Source organism: Parus major, chromosome 1A (assembly GCF_001522545.3).
Source record: "Parus major isolate Abel chromosome 1A, Parus_major1.1, whole genome shotgun sequence".
NCBI classification, from domain to species: Eukaryota; Metazoa; Chordata; class Aves; order Passeriformes; family Paridae; genus Parus; species Parus major.
Window position 1 is genome coordinate 34,031,569 of NC_031773.1, and position 25,320 is coordinate 34,056,888.

The following is a 25,320-nucleotide window of genomic DNA, read 5'->3' on the forward strand; positions in this document are numbered from 1 at the left end:
GGTGGCAAGGCAAAGCCTGGCCCATCCCTCTGTCCCAGTCAGGTGTGGGACAGTGCAGGACACCAGGGCAGCCACAGCCCCTGGCATCATGCACTTCCCGGGGATGGGCTGAGGCCACACCAGGACACGTGAGTGGGACTCCATGACCAGACAGGGAAGCTGGAGACCAGAGCTACTGTGACATTGGTAGGGCAGGGACCAGCTGGCCCAGGAGGCTGATGTGGTGTCCTTGCCATGGGCAGTGTGCAGGGAAACCGGGGTGGCTGGGCAGGGGCAATCAGGGCTGTCAGTACCTCAGGGCCCAAACACTTGCATGCACTGGTCAGTCAAAGGCAGGCAGGCTGCATGAGGCTGCTGCTGTGCTGCCAGCCATGCCCTGTGTTTGTCCACCCACTTGCCTTAACTGCTCTGGGCAAAGCCTTACCTGCATGACTTCTGTGTATGCCTTGCCTCCCCAAGGGTTTGGGTTTCACCATTGATGCCTGTTAACAAAACACACGCCACTAAATCCCGCTCATCTATGCAACCTGAGATCCACCATCTCAGCTGCCAAGATACTGATTTAAACATCCTTGAAAGGACAAGTGTCTTTCCTATTTGGTTACAAGTTAGTTTCCCTTTTCACAGGTAACAAAACCCTCACCCACAACTCTCTTAATAAAAATACCCTGCTCCACAAGCAGAGGTTCCCAGGGGCCTGAGCTCCCTGGAGCAGTCAGCTGCTGCATGATGGTTTGCAGCTGTTCATGGCGACTCTGCTGTGGGTGGTTTAACACTCATGAGGGCACACCATATGGTGAACTCAGACTCTCAACATGACATAATTGCTGTCTTTGAACAAAATAAACACCTCAGAAACATAAACAAAGATGTTTATTGCAAATAAAAAATCATATTCACATCATTAAGTCTTATGAAATATAAAGACGTCATTTTGCAAGTTGTCAAGCACCCATGCAAGGGCTGCCATTTTCATCACAACAGCTGCCTGGGACATGCATGTATTCATCTGAATGTGCCCAGCCAAATCTCTAGCCTTCTTTCTAGAAAGGTCTTGATTTGACTGCTGACATCATTCTGACATTTTCACAGTTTCATTTTCTCCGGATCTGGCAGTAGAGACTCATAGAAAACACCAAACCAAGAATCTGAAAAAAAAAGATATTTCTGGTATTACCTGGCAGTTCTGGAAACCTCAGAATACAACTGATACACAATATTTTGTTTGCAAATGTCTTGGATTTACATGCTATGCAGAATGTGGCTCTTACAAAATAGGGACACTTTAATGAAGTTAGTTTATAGCACAGGTAAGACTGCAGACACCATGGAGAAGTTTCATTTGTTTAAAAGATGGACTGCCTCTGTCCATGAAGGCCCAGTCTGTGAAGGTGTTCCACAGAAGTGGAAAGCGCCCAATTGACATCTTTGAAGCCATGAACACTGATATACATTATTTACTAAAAATATGGTATTTTATCTATAAATATCACATATATCTCTGTATAAGGTCTCATACAGAGACAGAGGAGAGCATATGTAGTGCAGAGGTACAGCTAAGACGAAGGGATGGACTCACACCTGGAATAAACAGACAGGGCTTCCCTGACATACCATGCCCACATTTCCACTTGCACCCAAATGAAACTGGGCCCTTCTTATCTGTATAATTTTCACTAGTAGGGTGAGCTAAAAGCAGTAACAGCTCACAAGTGGCATAATGGAGCAGGCAGAGGGGGGAAGCACGCTTCTTTTTATCTGGGATTTCCTAGAACAGAGAGGTAGTTAAGCAAGTGGCCTTTGATTTGCAATTGCTTGAGTTAATAGGGAAAGGCTAAATGTTTATCAAGTGTAAATTGCCATCTGCAATTTGTGCTGAGTCTCATCTTGCTTATTCATGTTGTTTTCTAATCCTTTTATGATTGGGAGAGGCAGCCAGCACAGAAAATGCCAGCTGGAGAGCAGGAAAGGATGATGGCCAATGAACTAAAGGCTACAACTCACATAACTGCAGTAACTAGAGCAAAGTGAGTTATAATTTGCCTTAGGGATACAGATGCAATTTTACACTTCTATTACATTTTGAAGGCCATTTAATATCAGTGTATTTCACCTATTTTTCCCTCAAAGTAAACATATGGGTGAGAGATCTGACTGCCCACTTATAGCTCCTTAAACACCACAAAGCCTGTGCTGAGTAAGAAGCTGGTAGCCTGTCCTCTTCCAGTGCTGCAGCTACATAATTCTTCCCCACTTATTAATATTTTCCTGGAAACACAGTTTTGAGCTGGGGCTGTTGCCCACTCTTCTACCATGAAGAGCAGCCCTCTGCCGAGAAGTTTTTGCTTTGAATAACAGACTGAACTTTCCACAGCAATCTTTGTCATTTCTATTTTCCCCTCAAACATCCACTGGTGGAGAGCGAGGGTGGAGGAAAACCAAGAAGGCAGAGTGAAAAGAAAAAAAAATAGCTGAAGAAAGCATCATGATGAAATCCTCTGTTTCTTTATCATTTTCTCCTATTGAAATCAAAATCAAGTAGCTCACTGGATAGCCTCACTTCTTTTCCTGTGCACTCAGAAACATTAATGCATCATCTTGATGCTTAAAGTTTTAATGCCTCAGAATTATAATTTTGTACCAAAACTTCTTAATGATAAAAATATGTACTTTAGAGGCTAAGTTTCCTTAGAAGATGACTGTTTCCTCAAGAAAAGATGAGAAAGATGGGAAAAAATCTGTCTATTCTTCCTCATGTCTTCTGGTACAGTTTATTTGCACACCACTCTGTACACAGGGCTCAGTGTCAAGGCACAGCCTGGCTTCAGGACTGGCAATTTTTTGGAAGAAAATGTCTGATGTGATACACTTATACAGGGTGGTCTGATCTCACCTGAAGTTTGCAGCTCAGCAGCCATATTCTTTAACGAAATATGTTTATATAAAACAACAGTAAAGTTATAGTTAAGGAGAGGGGTGGTTTTCCCTTTTCTATTAATTGAGTAAGCCAAGTGTTTTAATCCCATTCCCAATGTATTTCCAAGTAGAACATATTGCTTGTCAGCTACTAATTATTTTAACAGTGTACACTGGTACCTCAACAACAGCCAGTCCAAAGGCAATCCCCATAACTATGATCAGATTGTCTTTAATTTGTTGCATAATCACTTCTCCACAAGGCTGAAAAATAAAACAAAATTATTAATTATAAGTAAGCAATATTATCCTGTGGTTATATAGGCATGCATCTTCTAAAATAACTCAAATTCACTGTTTAGCTCTGTGCTAAAATAAGTCTATTTGAATTTACTCTGGCTTGTTGCTAATGAACATAAAAAACACAGTTATGTGTACCTCATGCTCTGCGGAAGCCTTTCCCTTCCCAAGTATGAACATTTAGTAGCCGACCATAAAAAGATACTATTTCAAAGGAAGACATACAGCTGTAATGCCTAATGTTTGCATTATTTTCAGTTAACAAGGAAAGAAGTGTTTGTTCTTAATTTCACTTGACAATCATTCGCTATTAGGAAAGAGCCAATGCAGCCATGACCAGATCTGAAAGGGAACTTCAGATTCCCACCAATCTAATCTTTGGGTTTGAAACTTCAAAGTTTATTATTAGACTTGGGATTAACTAAAAATATTTGGTTATAAAACCTAGCTTCAAAGTTAATTTTGTCCAGTGTTTGGTCTGTCCAATGTTTATCCAATTTAGGCTGGGCTGGAAGGAAGAGAGTAATCGGCATGGCTTCATGAGGGCAAAGTCTTGCTTATTGAACTTGATTTCCTTCTATGACAGGGTAACCCACCTAACTGATCTTGGAAAGCCATTAGATGTAATCTTTTTGGACTTGAGCAAAGATTTTGGGGCTGTCTCTCACAGAATCCTTCTGGACAAAATATCCAGCATACAGCTAAATAACCATGTTATGCCATGGGTGAGCAACTGGCTCATGGGTCAGGCACAAAGAGTTACAGTAAGCGGGACAACATCACTCCGGAGTCTGGTTAGTAGTGGGATTCTGCAGGGCTCCATCCTCAGTCCAATTCTCTTCAACATGTTCCTTAACAATTTGGATGCAGGACTCAAAGGAATACTAAGGAAGTTTACCAGCACTAACCTAGGAGGACCTCTTGACTCCCTTGAGGGAAGAGAGGCCCTAGAGAGAGAGCTCAGCAAAACAGAGGGATGGGAAATCACTGATCATATGAGCTTTAACAAGCTCAAGTGCCAGATTTTACAGCCCTGGTTATGTTGGGGTTCGACTGGGGTATGAGAGGCTGGAGAGCAGCCCCACAGAAAGAGACTTAGGGATCCTGGTCCATGGCAAGTTAAACATCAGCCAGCAGTGCCCTGGCAGCCAGGAGGGCCAACCCTGTCCTGGGGGCATCAGGCACAGCATCACCACCAAGGCAAGGGAGGGGATTGTCCTGCTCTGTTCTGAGCTGGGGTGGCCTCACCTCGAGTGCTGGGGGTACTTTGGGTGCCACAATATAAGAAAGATAAAAAGCTATTAGAGACTGTCCAAAGTAGGGCCATGAGGATGGTGAAGGACCTTGAGGGGAAGCCTAGTGAGGAGTGGCTGAAGACACTTGCTCTATTCAGCCTGGAGGAGACTGAGGAGAGACCTCATCTGGGTCTTCAGCATCCTCACGAGGAGAAGCAGAGGGGCAGGTACCAATCTCTTTACTCTCATTAACAGTGACAGTACTCAGGGAAATGCCATGAAGCTGAGTTAGGGGAGGTTTAAGTTGGATATCAGGAAAAGGTTCTCCACCCAGAAGGTGGTTGAGCACTGGAGCAGGCTCCCCAGGGCAGTGATCACAGCACCAACCCTGTCAGAGTTCAAGTATTTGGACAATGCTCTCATACACATGGTGTGATTCTTGGGGTTGTCCTGTGCAGGGTCAGGAACTGGACTCAATGGTCCTGATGGGTCCCTTCCAACTCCTCCTATTCTATGATTCTACAGCTGAAGTTCTGTGTAGAGCTACTCAGGAATATTTGCATATGTCTGTTCTTACAGTGACTATATCTCCAGGTGCTGACAATCCTCCTGCAAACAGGAGGGAATGCCAAGTACAGCTTAAATACATCAAAATTACATTACTGTTGCAACACTAAAACTGTCTTCCCCCCAAATATGGTTGTATTTTTTCATCATATTTCCTCTCTCACAGTAAACACATGGGTCTTCTCCTTATAGCTCTTCTAAAAATCTCTCACTTAAACTGACTCATAGCCGCACTGAATTTCAAATTTTTCTCATATCAGAAGAGTTGGATTTCTCTACTAGCATCACACACCACCATGAAATCTATGCATTCATATGAGTGATATCTTGCACCTGCAGTAATTTCACAGATGGCTTCTCATGTGTCCTTTGAGGGCTTGCCTGAGGCCAAAAGGACATAAAAGTGTGACCAAAACAGCCTCTTTGTATACATATTATTTCCAGACTGGGCTCCGGTATCCTCTACTTAATAAGACTGTTTCTTTGCTTTAAAATAGTATTTGCTTATGTGGCTCTACATGGGGAGGGAATTACTGCTCAGGCAGGACCTGATTAAGGAGCTGTGCAATTAGAGAATTATACAACTAGAATGGACATTTGCAAAAACCTGATAGGTGCTAGGTGCATACTGGCAAACTTTGCACCACCAGCATTATAAAACTTCAATTACTTTGTGCTATTCAATTATTTTGTGCATTTGTTTTTTAATTATTTTTTTTTCATATCCAGAGAATCCAGATTTTCTAATAAGGGGACAGGTAAACCATGAAGTTTTTTATTTGAGATCTCTACTTTCTACTAGTTGGTAGTCTTCTGAGTGTGCTTTCTTTTTGCCTGTCACCAGATATTTTGCCTTATTATTATTACATTAATTGTTTAAAGATTTTCAAGAGGCTCTAGCTGTAAGAAATAACTCTTTGAATATTCTGCCATGAATACCACAATATGTAAGGCTTCTTTCCAGCAGATCCTGCAAAATGAGTGTGGTTTTTTTATTAAAGGATTATAAAACCCCAAAGGTCTTGCATTTAATGTGTTTGATTTTCAATATACCTTAATATTTTGAAAGCCTCTAAGTCAACATGTCTACTACCACAAAGAGCCTGGGTGGGAGCATAACCTTCTGAGAGAGGAATGAGAGCCAAAGGGTAGCTGGTGTGCAGCTCTGACCCAGAGTCATACCCTGACCCCAAAGTCATAATAATTTTCCTCACCAGTAACCATGCAGATTGCTAACGGCCTAAACTGGAGACATCTCAGGAGGAGGAAGGAGCAGAGTTATGAACAGTCATTTCTTAACAGGTTGCACTGGGGTAATTCTGGCTTAGAAAGAGAAAGCAAAACTTTGCCTTTTCAGAAGGATACAGAACTGCTGACTATTCCAATCACCAGAGATAACCTTGGGTTAAAACTTGGCTCTTTGGAAAGAAGAGTGAACATTTTTCTCACCTTTTTATAGATGTATCTGTTGTTATATCTAATGCAGAGATCTGATGATGGCTTCTCTGGTTCACACTGGCAGATTTTTGAGGAAGGTTTGTTAAAATTTTCTCCCCAATCTTTATATCCGTTTGTCAATCCACAACATTGGTACTGCAAGAAAGGAGTAAATGGGGAGAAGAGTCAAAAAAGAGGTAATTTTCAGTTTAAGGGAACTGAGAGGAACAACAAAAAACAAATTTTATTTCATCTTTTTTAATGTGGAAGTTGTCCAAATATTGTATGTCTCAAACATACATACATACCCTTTACATTTCTATACCACTTATAAGAATGTAAGTGTATAAGCTGGGGGTTTTTTTTAAAAAAAAATAGAGACAGGGGGAAAAAAGAGCAGATTTTCAGTATATAGTGCTCAAAAAACATGAACATACTATAAAGCCAGTAATTATCAGTGCCAGAATGGAACTGGAACACTGGGTTCCAGTATAATTTTTTTTGAGAATCAAGCCTTCTTTCTGTAAGTTATTCTTGCAGAAGGTAAGTTGCCAGCTCCAGTAACATCCACATTTCACATCTTGAAAAGCCAGGCTGGAAATGTAAAATTCAGGCACATAAAACTCTGAAATCTAGGAAAATAACCACTTTGAATGATGGTTATCTCTTTAAATTAGAAATGGACTGAAGAGACCAGGGCTCCATTTGGGGTTTGTGAAACCTAAACCAGGTGCAGTTTCACTTCATGTTCCACTATATTCAAGCCACTAAAGCTCAGGGGTGCAAGCTTGTGTTTGAGGTCCTCCCTTTATTAAAAAGCAGCTGGAAATGTTCACATATTTTTGTATAAAAGAAAAGGCTGTGGGATATAACATATAAGTCCTGGTACATTTAAAAATTAATGCAGTAATTATGGGATTTTTAATTTTGCTTATCTCTCCGGAGTGCTTATTATATCAGAAGAAATAAACTGTCTCAGAAGTAGAGGACAAGACTGGAGGTGGAATGGGGAAGGAGAAGTGAAATAACATAAGACACCTAAATATTGTTTCTTGTTTCATTTTCTTTCATACAACAGTCTTTAAAAACCTAAAAATCAACTTGAAGTCTTTCCACTGAAGTCACCACCCATAGGGACTAAAAAACCAGAACAGCAGGCATTCTGTCAATGTGCAGACCCAGAGGGGAAGGGGTGTATGCTGTCAATGTTACCAATGAGATTCCAGGGTATTCTTTGTGAGATACTCAGGAGCAAGCTCGCACTAAACATCCACCATCTGTGGTCTTGCAGGATGGTGGTGTCAGGAAAAGTAAAAACACAATGAAAACAAACATCATCATATTTTTCTTCCCTCTTCTCACACAGTAAAACATGGCATTTAATGACTTCATAGCAGTAGGATATTGCAAATTATATGCACTCCTGATGTTTTCTTAATCCCTGGGGTAATCTTTCCCTAAAAGTACCGGAGAGCTCTTATATGGGATATGGTGAAGGATTAACGCTCCTTCAGAAGGGAAAGCTGTAAGAAAAGGCCACGCAGTCTTCTCATGAAAGAGTTTAGCTAACTAAGTCAGTCTTACTTGCATGTGGTGTGTCCTTACTTCATTGCTCTTACAGACAGCACTATTGCACAAAGAAATCATCACAGGAAGATCATGTCCTGTCCAGGGAACAGAAGTCCCTTCTGTGGTGGTTCAGCTTGCCTTTAAGTCAGACCCTTCCCCATCCCCAGGGAATGAAATTCAAATCTTTGGCAGAGTAGTCATAAAATGAAGTGCAGACAGATACCAAAGACGAAACAGATAGCAACAACCCCTTTGGTTTTTTTGCTGATTAATTACCTGTTTCTCAAACTTCTGGAACTCCTCCTGATACTCTTTATATTCTCCTGTAGTACTTTGCAGTGCATTCACACTTGTGCTTAGAGTAAGGTTAAAGGCTGTTTCCACCTGCAAGTTAAAATATATTATTGATTTTTTGGGGAAGAAACAAAACTATATGAAGGCATAAATGAAAATATAGAATAATACTGTACCTGAGATCTGTACACTGCTCCTAAAATACCTCCCGTGACCTGAAGAATCAGGATCAGAAGCAGTGCAATAAAAAACTAGGAAGAAAACAAAAGGGGGAGAAAACTAAATTACTTTTGACCAAGATGATAGAATTTCTTTAAAGTTAACATTTATCTTTCATGCATTTGAATAACCAGGTAGGTAGAATGACTTTCCAGTCAGAGCTTATCCAACTATTTCTTCTTTGATGATGAGAAAAAGTGGTACTCCAGACAGAGCGTGCTCAGCTGGTGATTGAAACAAGGCCCACACCAGAATAGTGTCATGATAACAGTGTGCAAGTGAGAGTTGGGCAGGAGGACAAACAGGACATTCTAGGTGGACCAGCAAAGGGAGCAACCGGGAATTTATAAAATCAAATACGATAGGTAATGGGTGAAAGTTGATGGAGAGAACTTTGATGATGGCTGGATGGAAGAAAATCTAGTGATGTGCTCAAGTCTCTCTAGACCCTGTCTTCTTGTTTATGAGACCAACTATCATTTTTAGCACAATGTAATTCAGGAGTGGCCCAGTCTCAAGGTAAGCAATGAAAGCACAGTATCATAATCATGCTTCTGGTTAAATTAAAAGGTTCCCATCCTCATTTGATATTACTTGCAAGGACTCCATCCACCATATGTAGCTGTGGGCTGTTATAGGTAGAGAAATGTTTTTCTTTCCTACCAACATCAGCATGCACCGGCTCTCCTTTACAGCACCGCAACACCCCAGGAACCCAAGGATCATAATGATGGCTCCCACGGCTATTAGTAGATTAACTCCTGCAAACATACTGCTGTCTATCCCCTGAAAAGAGAGAGAGAAAAAAAAACTTTCAGCTACAAGAAAGTCCTCCTAAAAACATCTGTGTTCCCAAAAATAAGATAATTATTTTGTAACTGATAAATATACTAAATAGCAACTATGGAGAAATTCTGGTTCATAAATAAACAAAGCTCTAATGCTCCCTTCTCAAATCTTGTGGTGGAGAGCTTTGTAAAAGCTGGTTTTTCATAACCTTTGTTTCTGCACAAGATGAAAATCAACTTTGCAGAGTAAATGAATAAATAAAGATCTTCTGTCTTTAAAGTTTCTTTCAGTTGGTTTTCAGTCAATGAATCTTTGCTTTTTACTGGAAGTAGGAGATTTGATTACCTCAAAACCTCTCCTACTTTAACCCAATGTTAAAGAAACAAAATCTCTGTTTGTCATTAGTAGGCCAGGAACATACTCTGTAACTGTTCCTGAGAGAACACTTCTCAGAGCAAAGCTGCGCATATTAGAGAAATACTAGATGTATTTTACAAAGCAGCTTTCTATCTTTCTTTTATTTTTCCTTTTTTTTTTTTCCCCCAGATCTGATCTCTAATATTATCCTCAGAGATGAGAACTTTATTTTGATGTGTGGGACACTCAACGAAACAATTCATATACCTCAATATTATTAAACATCAAATTATTCAGTTCCCACAGGACTGACTAAGGCCAAAGGCCAAAAGAGAGAAAAATGTTCAAAGAATATTTTCCAGTGTGACCGGTGCCAAGATTAGCAAAAATGTCTGGAAGTTGTCACATTTATCTTCTGATGGAAATTGCAAAGGTATATAGACAAGTATAATTTGAAGAATGTGTTGTTCTTCCCCTTTCCAAGTTGGACTGAAACTGCTGTTATTTATTCTTAGAAAGCTCTATTCATCTACAGCCAAATCCTTATGGTCTGCTCAATTATTACTGAGGCGAAACATGCATTTGTTTTGAACGGGAACTTTGCCTGCCTGGAGGCAAAAATGTGAGAAAATGCTTTCAATTTTGGTCCTAACTCTTAATTCGTATGTTTTTTGGGAGTACTAAGTGTCACTTCAGGAAAGTAGTTTGACACACATTTAAACATTCTCTTCTAAATAGGAAATCTCTCAAAAAATAAAATATGGTAGTGGTTGTGGTCATCCGAGTTCCATTGCATCGTTTGAGCCATCATACCAAAGATTGTTAAGTATAAAGTATGGCAGTTTTAGCATCTAGTAAAATCTGGATTGAGGAGTGAAAGTAGTGATTCTTCCTCTTCCAGAGAAGAGAATGGCAGAGCTCTCCACCATGACCTACTTTAAATGATGACACAGTGTCAGGCCACTGCATACCCACTACACACAGTGAGAACTACACACAGTAGAGAACTCGAATCAAGTTCTCTTGCATCCATGCTCTGCCAGACATGAGACATCTGGGCCTGCCTAAGGGTAACAGTCTCATCAGCCAAATGGCAGGGAATATACAAAGCTGTCTTCTTACCTCCACTATCTTTTTATTTCCAGGTGGGAAAATGCTGGTTTAAAAATTGCTGTTCTTAACCAACAGATTGTGCTAGAGAAACAGGGGAATTATCTGAAAAACTGTAACTTAATCTATATTAAAGGCTCAATCTGAAAGCTGAAAAAAATGCTTCCATGTGACACCTGGCTGTTTTTTCACTTCTATGGCCAAAAAGTCTTTTTTTTTAAAAAAAAAAAAAATAATGCAAATTAAGCTTTCCATTTAATGGCCCAAATTCATTTGAAGAAATGTACTGCTTAAACCTTAGAATCAGTGCCATTGGGTACACACTAGGCAAAAGGGCCTACAGGGCCATGGGGTCTTTGAAACAACAGGACCAACCTCTGCTGCATGTCTGCAAGATTAAGAGCTCCTCAAAACTGTTTTTTTCCTAGCTTTGCAAAAAATGAAAGTCATAATATCTGAAGTAATTTAATAACCTATACAAAAATCCAGGATGGTAACTCAGGGTCTTTTTTTCTACCCTCCAGGAGGACTTTTAGGACATTGTCATTCTAGGTTCTTGGGTATTTAAAACTATATATGAATATGAGGGGTAAAGGATAAGGTGTTTTTAAGGAGCTGTTGAAAACTGAAAGGAAAAATCCTTTCTCCCTTTTAAAGTTGCTGTTACTGGTGAAATGAGAATTATGTTGTTGAAGATGGTGAGAAAGACAAAAATATTCCCTACAAACATATGGAGTAACCCTAAGAATAGATATGACTATACTACTGTAATAGAGAAAAACATGGAAAAGTCTATGAGCTGCATGGCTCCTCATTATTCTCTATAACACCAAAATCATTAACAGAAGCATAATTATTTTTCATTAGAGGTGAGAGACACGTTTTCAAACAGAAATCTGTGTGCATCTGCATGAAACTCGATTAATAACACTAGCAGCTACTTCTCACAGTCACATATCTCTGCTTGCATCAATCACTTTATCTGACTGCCTGCACCACGATGTTTAATCTTAACATAATAAAATGCATTCCTCTTCACCCACACAAACTACCTCAACAAAAACATAAAAAAAAATTTGGAAATGAAGATGGGAAATTAAAGGGTATGCAGTAGTTTCCACATTTTACACGGTTCTGGTATGACTGCATGCATTTACCTGCTGAGCACCGCTAACACGTATCCATATAGAGACTCCCAAAATGATGCAACCACACACCTGTGGGAGAAAATAAAGACAGGTTAGAAAGGTCAGCAACTTTTTTACTAACATTCAGTATCCAAATTGCACCATATGCTGTCCAAACTTCTGAAATCATTTGTTTGGCAAAGCAAAAGAAACATGAATTGTTGGAGCAGAGAATATTGATTCATTTCCAGGAAAATTCGTAAGTGTAGTTAAATCTTCAGGTATGCACCAAATCCCTGATGTTTCCACCCCAGAGGACAATGCATTTACATGATGATTTATACATGTGTTTGGGAAGCACACAGAAATTCCGTCAGATGAGAGAGGAATATAAATTGCTATTGTATGTGTAAAACATGTCTGTTTCTTGTATAATGGAAGCATGAGATTTGATAAGGGATGTTTGCATGTCTGTTGTTTCTAGACTTATTCAGGACACTTATCTGGACACATTCTCTATGGTAAAGCTACCAGGAAAATTCTAAATAAAATCTTTTTGCTGTTTCAAATGCAGCAATATCTGCCATGTCCAGTCCTTAGAACAGGTCTCTTAAAATGCCTGGAGTAATTGTTCCCATTATATTTTTACAGAAAACAGACAAGTACACGTGAATGTTTGACCAGCATGACTTTCCTTAAGATGTTGAAGTCAGGGAAGATTATTTGGAGGTCCAGATACATTCCCTCATCTCTAGCTGTGCTCCTGTTTCATGGATCATTGAGCTGCTGTTCCTCTGTATGCCAGTCACTCTATTCCTAACCTTGTTGTTGATGATTCTTACACAGAATTTCTCTTTATTAAATGTTGGACATAGGTAACCAAGAGGCTACTCAGGTGTAAGGATTGTGCCTCATGAGATGACTGGTAGGAAAGAGACATCCCTGAGGACCAGGGACTAGTCAGATTTAGAATTATCTCCATCTGCCATTAATTACTCAAGTCATAAATGGCCCTGAAATGTTCTTATGAATATCCCTTGAAGAAGGGACTATTGAAATTAAAATAGTTATTTTTATATGGTTTATATATTTTTTCTTTAAAAAACTTTCCCCACAGAAGTTTTCATATAACATTGAGCATCAAAGACATTAATGACCTTAGCAGATTATTAAATATGGAATAGGGCCAGCACTCAGACATGGGTAACACACATTTTCTATCTCTAAGTAAAGCTCCTATAAGTACATTTTAAACATAAAAAAGGAAGTTGCACAATCAATGACAACTGTAGCATGTTATCAAATTTAACTAGAACTCCCCACTGAAACCTTTTGAATCCTGCTGAATCTGCCTAGAAACTGATGGTGTCGTATGACTGTACATTTCAGTCTTGTTCAGCAGCACTGTGTGAGTGATGTAGCTATTCACCAGGTAACATGGGCTTGCTAATGTGAAAGTTTCCACTGGAGCATCTATTGCTACGAATCCAAGGAGAGTTTCTCACGCTGCCTTTTTTGTTACATAGGACACCCCATTAAAATACAGCAGAGTAGTAGAAGCAAATTTAGCTAAATGCACAGGAATGCATCAATCAAATGGGAATAACACAATATTTTCTTGATGTCAAAATACAAACATCATTTATAAATCAAAATTTTAGTAAGATGTGCATATCGTTTAATTTTTTAAATGGAGTTGTTTTAGATTGATAAAAAATGCTCCATTTCAGTAAAATTTTAATAGTTTTGTTTCTATTTATTTTCATACTATACAAAGTGTAGAAAAAGACACAAAGCTTTGAAATAGCGAATAAAATGGTCTGTTCCCAAAGGGTCCAAGTTGAACATGTCAAGTTTGCTGCACTACTCCATATTAATTTTTGTTTTCTTAAATAAAGTTTCAAGTAAGTAAACTTTCATTCCAGTAAATTTCATTTTTTATTAACTACTAGTGTTTTCCAATGGAATAAATGAGCTTCTTTGAAAATGTCGTCATCCATATTCCCAAAATTAGATGGCTATTATACTTTTGCCTTAATCCTTAATAAAGAATAAGTGATCTTGTCTCAGCCTCATAAACTGAACAGCAACAGTACTGCTGTCCCTCAAATTTGGTTGCTCCTTCTCAAGCTTTCAGTTTTGGTGTGAGGGAGAAATACAGCCTAGATAGTTAAATCAATATCACCTCCGATGAGCCTGACATAGTGCTCAGCCAGCACTATATTAAGACTGCATTTCTCATACACACAAATACCAAACTTACAGGGAATTTCCTCCACTGGCACACTCTTTACAAACATTCAGTTCAGGGATATCAGGAGGAAGTTTTATGAGGTTGCTTCTGTTAAAGAAAACATTTGTCTGGAATACTTCCTTGAGACACCTGAAATTATAGCTCAAAGCAGGTCCTACAGAGAATGTGGTCTCTGGCTCAGCAAACCTGCTAAGCTTTGTTGCTACTTCAGGGACTGAGATGTTCACATTATGGTTCAGGGAAGGGGCCACTTTGTTTGTAGATGGGATTGCAAGTCTGGTATTAACAACTGATCAAAGAAGCTCTGTCACTAAACACATTGCTTAGAACTAGCGTCAGACATCAGTATTCAGTGAATAAAAAGGTAATTCTACAATTTTGAATGATGTGGAGTAGCAGACGTCTACACAATGAGAACAGAAGGTGAGACTGGATATCCTGAAAACTCCAAAGAAGGGAAAGAAAACAAATCCTAACACATGTGTTGGTTTAATGCACAAAACTGACAAGGATTTCTTAAGGACTATTAGAAACTCTGTATAGGTGTCCAGTTCCAAAGCACAGATCTTTAAAAGGCCATAGTCTGCTATTTTTCATGAAACTGGGAGGATGAAAAACTCTATTTGTGTGCTGGAGCCCAGCATGGGGCTCGTGGGCATGTAGATACCCAGGGGACACACATCATGTGGTGAAGCCATAGTCAATTTGCAGGGCTATTTTAGACTACTCCAGGGCTTACACACACTTAGCGTGATACTACATGAGCTGCTCAGGACAAGTCATCAGAAGGCTAGGAAGCCCATTCCTGAGTCTTCTAAGAGAGGACACTCCCTGAGAGATTGCAAAGGGTGTAAAATGAGAGGACATCAGGTAAATGTGCAACTATCATTTTTATCTATTTAGGTTAAAGTCACTTTCATTTCCCACTATCAGTAGTTTTCCACTTGCCAGCTGCCTTGAGCACTAGAGAGAGCAGCTGTGGGATGAGTTCCTGTTCCCTGTTCCCTGTACCTTACTGTTGCAGTTTAATGATTTCCATGAATTAGAGACATGACTGTGAACCCAAAAATTCAGTTTCATTGTATTCCTGTTAGCCCATACATCTGTTCTTCCCAATCTTAATCATGCTAAACTAAACACCCTCCCTAAAACAGTTAACTACAGTTGCATCCCTGTCCTTTGTTCCATGTACATGGGGCAGACCCATGTACAGCAATATCAGCATTTTCTTCCTCAGAATACAGTATGAGTTTTCCAACTTTGGTATAAAGATAGGAAGTTTGTTTCACGTATGCTTATTTCAAGATGCCCCCAGGATCCCACTTCTTTTTTTCCCTAGGAAATCCATCCTGTCACTGAAGGCATGGAACACTATTCCAATGTTCACTCTAGAAGTAATTTGGAGCTTTTCTAATGCTAGTCTGAGACATTTGCCCATGTTTTGGCTTACAGTAAACACAGATGGATGTGAACAGGTGTGCTGGTCTTGCCTGGGGTAATTTTCTTCACAGTGGCTGGTATAGGGCTGTGGTTTTGATTTGTGCTGATCACGGGGTTGATAATATAGAGAAGTTTTTGCTATTGCTGAGCAGGGCTTACATCAAATTTTCCTTCTCCTTTCATACTGCTACTCTGGTGAGGAGACTGAGGGCACATGAGAATCTGGGAGGAGACACAGCCAGGACAGGTGACCCCAACTGACCAAAAGGATGTTCCAGACCTTTTGACATCATGCTCAGTAGATAAAGGTGGGAGGAAGAATGAGGAAGGTGGGGAATGTTTGGAGTGATGGCATTTGAGTTCACAAGTGAACATTTCACATAATGAGGCCCTGCCCTCCTGGACATGGCTGAACACCTGCCTGCCCATGTGAAGCTGGGAATTAATTCCTTGTTTTGTTTTGCTTGCATGAATGGCTTTTGTTTCCCCTATTAAACTGTCTATATGTCAACTCACAAATTTCCCAACTTTTATGCCTTCAATTTTCTCCCTGATCCTGCTGGTGGGGGAATGAGTGAGCGTCTGCGTGGCACTTGGTTGCTGGGGTCAAACCAGAAAAACAGGAAAAACTTCCTGAGGGGCAGAAATTCAAATTCAGAAACTTAGGAATTCTTGTAAGTACTGTTGCATAAAAACTTCAATACAGATGTCAAAAATCTTCAATCTGCCTTGATAAAACTGTAGGAAGAAACTGGGGGAGACAGTCCAAACCATCACTGGTCTGTCAGGAATTTCTTTGTGAGGTCCACAAGCAATCAAAGAATTTGGGCTAGCCACAAATTTTCCAAGCCTACTGTTTGTGGTCCCTTTTGAATGCTATCACCTTTTCACTTTAAAAAAAATCCCTTGAGGCAAAGCCCATAATGTAGCTAGTAGTTCCACTTCTGGTTTCAGTGAACCCCTGGTGAACCTGACAAAGCTCTGTCAGGAAATCTGACAGTGAGGTTGAACCCTGACAGAAATGTTCTTTAACTCAAACCTTTCCAGAGCTTTCAGGACCTGAAATTCTTGCAACCCAACTGAGATGGAATAAATAGACAAATAAGGTTCAAATAACACCCAGAAACCTGCCTGCTGCTGTGCTGTATTGACCTTGGTAGAGCTGTGGCAGTACTGCCAGCACATACATTCTTGCAAACATTTAGTCCACCATCAGAAACTAGTTATGCACCGAATGTAAAGCAAAGAACCACAAAGAGGGTATGAAAACCATTTCTCAATTAGGAGGCTAAAAATTCAAGTAAATTTTCCACATTTTCTGTTGCAACAACATTTTCAAGATCTTGCATGCAAACAACAGCAATAAAAGGAAGAGAACTGTGCATTGTTATTAGAGAGTCTGTTATCTTCTGACTGAGATGAGTGATGTCCCTTGACATGAGGGGAACAAGATGAACAGGGAGACAGATTTGTAGCTTATCTACTTTTGAATGCAGAGGGAAAGGTGTTTAGATGGAAAAAGACAAAGGGAAGGGCAAAAGTTAAATATATTCTCCCCTGCCTGATTTAGAATCATACTCTGGTTCCACTTATGCTCTATTTTCTTTGCAATTCCTCTAACTGCAGCATTCAGATAATGGTGAACACATTTCATACATCACTAATAAGAGATTAAACACTAACTTACCCAAAACAAAAAGTTGAAGATGAACATGGAGTACTTCATGCATTTGTTTACTTCCCCCATTTTCAACAAGCTGAGACAAAAACAAGTGCTGTAAGAGAAGCTTTCCTAAGAGTTTGACTTGATATAAAAGTTGTCCCTGTGTCTTCAGAAAACCTCTCAAAGCACGTCAAATACACTGTGCTCTGTTCCTGAAAGCAGAAGTTATGACTAAGTCATCGACAATTGCTTAAATAGTTGCTCTACCACAGGTAAATATTAACCAAGCGTTGAGGAAGCACTACCAGTTGTTATCATCAAGTCTCCAGGCTCTTACTGTGTCTTGTGATTTGTACTTCTCAGTAATAATCCTATGACTTGTCCTACGCCTCAAAAGTAAATAATGAAGCAGAAGTTTTTGTTTCGAGAGGTAAGCATAAAAATGCTTTAGCCCAGAGGAGAAGGGGTAAGGAATCTGCCAACATTTTCTCCCTCGATCTAGTACAGATCCTTTTCCTCTTCCTCACCGAGTCATGACCCCAGGGACCTGAGAGCTGTGGTCCACAAAAGTCCTACCCTGCAGGTTTCCAGAAGTGTTTTGAACCCCAGCACAGCAACCCTAGTTCTGAGGGGTTAAATTCAGGATACCTCTCAGCAACAGGAGCTAGACTCATTTCAAAAAGCAAGGAAAGGAGCCTATTGCACTGGGTTTGGGCTTTGTCCTATTTGCTTTCTTCTGCTTCCAACTAGGAATCCTGAGGCAAAAAGAGTGGTATTTTTTCTGGTTTTTTTGTATCAGCCTCTTTTCTGAAGAAACCCTGCACAGCAGCACTTGTAGGAAGGAGGTCAGACACAAGTTTCTCTGAATTTGTCATTAAAAAAGAAGCTTTAATTTTGGAGGTGAACAAAATGTGAGACATTAAGAGCACACTGGTAGGAACTGAATTATGAAGTCCATTTGGCCCAAACCAAATTTTCAGCGTTCAATGTTCCTGTTCCTCCATTCTGCTCTCTGTATTTGAAAAAAAATGTGAAGTGTTAGTATATTACACACCTATAGATGGTGACAAAAAGATGTAACTTAGAATCTGGCTTTTGCAGGATGCACAAAAAAACCCACTAGTACTCTACATTTAGAACTACTTCCTCCAGCTGCTCTCTTAATTAGCTTTCCTATTTTCAGAAGTGGATCTACACCTGCCTCTGACTTTCTGTGCTCCTTTCTGGAGTAATATTCTTAGTTATAGCTCTAGGATATCAACTGACTACCTTATTTTAAATATTCACCCTAAATCCGAGAACATTCCTAAAAATAATTGCACTCGTGAAATACAGATTTTGTAAGGATTGGGAGAAACAACCCTGTGGTATGGTTTAGATCTAACACACTCCACAAATAAGTGAATTGAGAAATTATGGAGGGGTGCCATAGCCACAGATGAATCATGAGAAAAGTTCAAACAGTCATATAAAAACGTTTGAAAAGGACCAGGAAGGGCAGTTAGGGAATCACAGATGATACAGGATTTGAAAAGATAAGTCTGCAAGCAGACAATGCAATTGCAGCAAAGTAAGTTTATTATAAGTGGAGTTTTGGAAATGGTGTTATGTACCAAAAACTACACTGCTGTAAATCTTCACACAGAGCAGACACTGATTAAGGAAGGCTTGAGCTGTAGCAGCACTGTTGTCTGTGAGATGCTTAGCCCAGGCCCTCGGTCAGAGATGTCTGGGGGAAAATGTGCTGGGGCAATAATAATACAGGAGGCAAGCATAAGCATTCACCCTGGCTCTTCAAAGAGGGCCAGTTTTTCAAAAAGGCCAAAAAAGGCCTCCCCCTCTGGGGAGGTTTCTTGGCATGAGTTAGGGGTTTTGGGATTTTTAGGGGTTTTGGGGGTTTTGGGTTTTTAATAACCCTATTGAACATAACCACAAGCAAGTTCTGGGAAGACCCGAGTTTACAACATGCTAAATTACAGCTGCTGAACAGAAACTCAGTATCTATCTTTTGCTACAATTCCTACATGTTTCATATCTATATTTAATGATTTCTAAAACAAAAATATGAAACCTAAGTTTAGAAGCAAACAAAGTTTCCAATAAGTGACAGATTTTCAGCTTAAATCTTCCATATGATAGCCTATTTCTTATTTCCTGGCTACACAGTGCTTTTTTATGCCTTGGAGAAGGGAAAGGCTACAATTATGGCACAGATTACATTCTTAGTTGCACTTACAAGTACGAAGGTCATGCAGATAATTGCAGAGGCTTATAAATCACATGAATGGCATGAGAAATTTTGCTGCTATTTGTCTGCATATGAAATTGCTTCCACTACCCCTCCACTAACCCTAGGTAATCAGCTATACCCTACCAATAACAAGGCTTGTGCCACAAACTGCTCAAAAGCTGTTCCCAGCAAAGAATTTGTGGAAATCCATTTATTTACTGCTCCTCTACAGATCTGAAGAGGAGGGTTACCAGTGCAGAGCCTGGGTGCAGCACAGGGCAGGAACCTCTGATGCAACACACAGCTCCCTCCACGATGGGAGATGTGACAACATGCTCGCACAAAAAAAATACAAAGAGAGAGGCATATTTTGGCAAAAAAAGAATAAGCCAGTATGCCTGTCATGAATCTGGAGTAAAGCATCTCCCCTTTGACACATCCCAGGCAGCTACAGTTGATTTTACAATGTTTTTATCTTCCTTCACCTCTGAGCTTTCCTCACTCTGAGTGTTTTTCATCTTGTTTTACAACCTCATAAGGAGGCACTTTGTGGTGCCTCCACAAAGTCAGGCTGTGACCAAAGCCCCATATCAGATGACTCACTGCACAACTAGTCATACATTCAGGTTCAGACTTGAAAAATTGATTTGTCCTGGATAGCAGTGAAGTCCTTCAATAGTGGGGTGTGAATACTGGAGAATAGAAGGGATTTTGCTCATTTCAGTGGTAAATGCACAACAGAGAGGATGGGTAAGAACCATATTCAGAGTGGAGCTCCAAGCTTCAAAGGGATCAGTAGATCTCAGGATCTGCTGGATCAGTAGATTCAGCTTATATAAGGTGTACAGAGATGGATTTCGGGCTGTCACTGCATTTGTCTTCCAGTCAAAGGGATACTTCACCTCTTGCAAACTCTTGTTGCTCTGAGGTGTCTACTCAATACAAGTTTCTGCATTTCCTAATTAAACTCCTGTCTGAACTGAAGTGCAAACTATAAGAGCTTTTTAATGCTTTCACAGTAAATTGTTTACCCATAATGCCAGGTGAGGCAAATGTTGAATGCCATTTGCCTCGTCAGCATTTCAGTTCTCACCTAAATGGGATGTGCTGCCTAACAAAGGCATGTTTGCAGTGCAAACAGAAGGAGAAACACCTTCAAACTGTGCAAAATTTTAGTATCTGTTCTTGTCCTTGACCCTACTTGCAACACAAGGTCTGACTAAGCTTGTACGTAGTCTACTACAACTCAGGTTTTGAGTTACAACCTTAGTAATTACATCTTGTAACAATATTATAAAAGCCTGTAATAATTCAATTGTAAATCTGAAGAATACTCTTATGTTCAATTCTTAGCAAAATACTACCATTTCCTAACAGATCTTATTTTTGATATGTGGCATTGCCATGACAGCTGGGTTTATACTCAAACCCCACAAACAATTACAAGAATCCCTGCCTTCATTTTAAACTATTTAAGCCTTGAGCTGAAGGATAAGAGTGAAAAGCATGACAAAAATATAACCCAAAACTCCAAAGGCTGAATAAAAATCAGGAGAAAGAAAACAGCACTATTGCATTTAATCGTGTGTTTTAATCCATTTTCATGATTTTGGGTAGCTGATTTGTGATTTTTTGGAAAAGATTTGCAAAGGATTTTGTGACCTTTTTGGAAACTTCCATGCCTCACAGGGTTTATATAGCTATGGTTGAGTCCAAGACTGATACTGGAGCACGTGAAAAGCAGTAGGAGTGTTTTCAGCCAGTGTTAGGCATGCATATGGGTGGCTGTATCAGCTGTCTAGAGTGCCTTCACAGCTTCTTCCAAGGAGTGGAGACTGCCAAGGACTGATTAAGCTTATCCTAAAGTAGGCATAAAAACAGGATAGGTGAGCTGTGCCCTTGAACTGCCTGCTTCTTGGCACTCACCAAAAAGTAAATCCATGAATCTGAAGACATTTGAGATGGATTCCACACTGGAGTTTCCTCGACAGGACAGCATCTCTATTCCACAGCAGACACTTTTTGCTCTTAAAGTGCTCTAAAGGAAGAGCTTGTGTCTTTTGCTTATAGTACTTATTTTTTCTGTTAAAGTGATGCAAAATGTGGGGGGAAAAGACAAGAAGAAATGAGGATCTGGTCTCAGTTATGTTACACTGTGGGCATGGCTGCAGAAGTTTTGCCATGAGATGGATTTTCCCTGACCCAAAGCTGTGTAGCTGGTGTAGCAAGGTGTGTAGCCCAAAGCTGCAAGCCCATTCTTTCAGAGGCACTGACTGATTACAGCTCAGCAGCTCTCTGACCCCATCCCCACCCCAGTTACAGCTCAGAACAAGTTATAATCCACCCAGAAAACTATCTGGTGTAACCTCCCTCTGCCAAATAATACTACGGACTTCCTTCCTTCCTTGTCCTCTGTTCTACCACACCCTGAACTGTACAATGATCAGCTGAGTTTTGACTCAGAACAGGATTTGAAGCTTCTCCACTTCCTAAGGGCTACAAGAGTGTGCTCCTCTTAGGAGTTCTACTGGGAACTGATTTCTTGACTGTTGGGGCTTTTACTTTCATTTTTAAATAATAGGTGTTTGTAACCATTAGCAATATAAACACTTATTTCACAATGACTATGATCTTCTGCACTCCAGCCAAGAGATACACAAACTCTTTATATAAAAAATATAGCCCAAACTGAGTTGGCAAACAACACAGCTCACAAGAGGCAGGAGCCTGATCATCACAACAAACCTGGGTGTCCAGGACATATTCATACAAACAGGAGCAGGCAGATCCTATTGTCTGCCTTGTTAGCCCCAGCTCTGGGCTGGGAAATGTATAGCTGGGTTACCTGATGCTCTCCTCTCCTCAGAGGCCTAGGGAAAGGCAGTGTGGATGTATAATAACCCTCATACCAAAAGAGGCCCTCTGAGGGCACAGGCATTTCTGTGGAGCAGGTGAGTTTGCTGGCCATGAGGGTGCTGGTCAGAGGTGTGTCACACCTTCCCTCTGACCACACTTTTCACTAGCCATGTACATCTTGTCCCCAGGGAGAGAGTTTAAATGGGGATATGTCTTCACAAAAAGCTCCTCTGCTGACAAAAGTTTCGCCAGAAAATCCCCGTCCAGCTCTGTGTTAAACTCCTACCCAGGCGCTCCGTGGCCTGGCGCCAACAACACTCATATGTTCTTGTTTTAGCAAGGTCTAGTGTCTCAAACACTCTCACTTCCCCTAAAGAAACAACTCTTCCAGAAAACAAACCTCAAGCAGCTTGTGATCCGCTCTGCCTCCCAAAGGGCACAGCCTTCTCTTCCCATACACCACTGGTTTTCTTCTGAGCCTTTCATCTGAAAACTCTCTGAAATACATATTTTTAAGCTTTGAGTGATACTTGGCTAATATTAAAGCAAAATAAGTCCTTAAGTAGGAATAAACTCACATACCACGTATTTCTCTCTACACCCTCCCTGCCTCTCCAGCCCTTCTTGTTTACTGGTGCTTTACAAAATTAAGCTCATTTTCTTCACGATCCAAGCCCTTCTTGTATGTCAGAGCTTATGTCAGGGATTTCCTATTTCCCAGCACCTGGTCGGGATTCACTTAAACTGTATGTCTCCAAGTTTAAAATCTTTTGGTGGTTTCAAATTTAATTCATAATGAATTAACATGATAATCAATGTCAGTAAGGGCCTCACTATCTAGCCTGTAAATAAATGATTAAGTCTAACTTTGTAAATAAAAATGTTTGCTAAAGAACTCATACTGAAAAGGTTTATTGTAGGTTTGTATTATATAGTCAGGGCTCTGTGTATGGGAGCTGTGACTTACATAAGGGGTGGCATTTTTGACCTTTTCACCATATCTTGAAAATGTCTGTGTCATAAAGTACAGATTGCTGTGAAGAAAGATGCCTTAAAAATGCAGAGAACAGCCTATGTCAATGAAGACTCAAAAGGTTTCACATGCATCTTTAGAATATTGCCTTATTTTTCAAGCAGGGGGGTGCTGATCTAAGAGTGTTTCTCCTGGAGAGACATGCATATTTCATATTAAGCTCTAAACACCAGGAAATAATTCTAATTTTGTTTATGCCTATGTAAATCAAAAGAAGTTTATAAGGCAAGTCACAGTGGGTGCAAATTTGATATAATATATCTAACTGTTCTCTTGCCATATTTTTTCCAAGGAAAAAGAATAAACCTGTGAGAGAAATGTGACACTTTCTCCCTGAATTTTCTCTTCTGCCCTCCATCCATGGGTAGGAAGTGTCCCAATGATATGAGACCCAGACAGGTATACATATATACAAAATATATACATATATATCTGTGACCCAAAACCAGATATTTACAAGTTAGAAAATGAGAACTAGGTCATTCTGTTGTTGTTTTAGACATGAGTTATGCAACTATGATTTTATTATTCCCTAAAAAGATGCATTCTTAATGCTTTATATGAAAATTCTACAGAATACAGGCGGGCAGGCAATGTGGTCACCAGTTATGTTTAGAATTAGTACACTGGAAGTCCATAACATCTGCTGTGAAATTTTGCTCGAAAAATGAAGATTTGACATTTATTTTGACAAGCATATTTCTTCTATTTCAGGATAATATGACACTCAATCCCCTCTTTCAGTGAGGCATGTTTAGCAAAGTAAGTAAATACTAAACACGTTTAAAAAAATTAAAAACTAATGTAAGTAAGCAAGCTTTAGCTTTCAACATAATTAATTCCTTAAGTTTCATTTGAGATAAAACATCCATACTCTGAAAGTTGAATGGGAGCTTCTTTGTTTTTCTATAGCTGCTGTAGACAAAGTGATGCTATCAAAATAACACAGCACAGCAAGTGAGCTATAGGCTTCACAACCCCCTGGAACTCAGAGATCCTCTGGGAGTATTGTACCAGATGTGTATGGTCTTTTCACAGTCCAGAGAGGGGTTTCCATCAACCCTCATCTGCTCACTGACCTTCACAATCCCACTGACATTAAACTCTGCTTCTCTGCAGCACTTTGTGGGCACTGGGGTCTTTTCTGATTCAGATAGCTGTATTGCTTTTTCACTTTAATCCCCTCACACACAGAACTCTCATTTCTACCCCTGAGTGCTGTTTTTTACAAAACTTGAATATGAAAATTCTGTCATTTGCAGGCTATAAACATTTGTTGAAAAAACTCTTATTTCAATTTCCATTCATCTTTGTCCCGCAAGTGCTATTCATTTATCCCCTCTATACATAAAAAGACTCTTTTCTTTCCAAATGTTTTTTCTGTAGCTGAAAGGACAGGAAGAGAACTGAAGAGTATTACTGAAAACTTTAAAGTAACTACCAAATAGCAGAGTTAGAGACTTTACCTACTGGCAATGATCCAGAATTATAACTTGCACATGTGCAATTTACATTTGCACTAAAAACTAATTTCCTTCTGAAGCCATTGAAGAAAGATGCTGTAAAGAGCCTGTTCCTCCTCAGAAAAGCTAAGAAGCTCATGCTAAGGGACTGTTGGCCTCTCAAGCCTGTAATCAGAGCTGAGAGTGGTGAACTTTCCTTTCAGAGGAATCTCAGAACCATCCAGCGCTAAGCTTCAAATGTTAACCACTACTGTAAAAATAGTTCCTCTTTTTTTCATCTTTCACAAATTATCTGGGATCACCTCCCTCTGTTCAGACAAACACGTGGAACTGGGATAGTCCTGGTTATTGCATAAAGATGAGTCTCTTCAGTGCAACAAGAGGTGTCCAAGACCTTCCTTTACTGAGATAGATAGATAGATAGATAGATAGATAGATAGATAGATAGATAGATAGATAGA

The 25,320-nt window shown here is 39.9% G+C and overlaps 1 protein-coding gene across 1 annotated transcript; it reads right to left on the reverse strand.

Annotated features, from left to right (window-relative positions):
* Positions 1 to 854: 854 nt before the first annotated feature.
* Positions 855 to 17,582, reverse strand: TSPAN8 (tetraspanin 8). Its single transcript, XM_015629470.2, has 8 exons — positions 17,302 to 17,582; positions 11,951 to 12,010; positions 9,201 to 9,323; positions 8,495 to 8,569; positions 8,301 to 8,408; positions 6,468 to 6,611; positions 3,097 to 3,180; positions 855 to 1,148 (listed from the first exon to the last, which is right to left on the reverse strand). Exons 1-8 carry the CDS (start codon positions 17,359 to 17,361, stop codon positions 1,095 to 1,097), a joined length of 708 nt encoding a protein of 235 aa, XP_015484956.1. The 5' UTR covers positions 17,362 to 17,582; the 3' UTR covers positions 855 to 1,094.
* Between the last annotated feature and the right edge of the window lie 7,738 nt (positions 17,583 to 25,320).

Coding starts and splice junctions, on each gene's coding strand:
- TSPAN8 (XM_015629470.2), bottom strand. CDS start 17,361: ATGGGGGAAGTAAACAAATGCATGAAGTACTCCATGTTCATCTTCAAC. Junction 9,324..11,950: donor GTGTTAGCGGTGCTCAGCAG/GTAAATGCATGC, acceptor CTCTCTTTTCAG/GGGATAGACAGCAGTATGTT. Junction 6,612..8,300: donor TCCAGAAGTTTGAGAAACAG/GTAATTAATCAG, acceptor CCTTTCTTGCAG/TACCAATGTTGTGGATTGAC.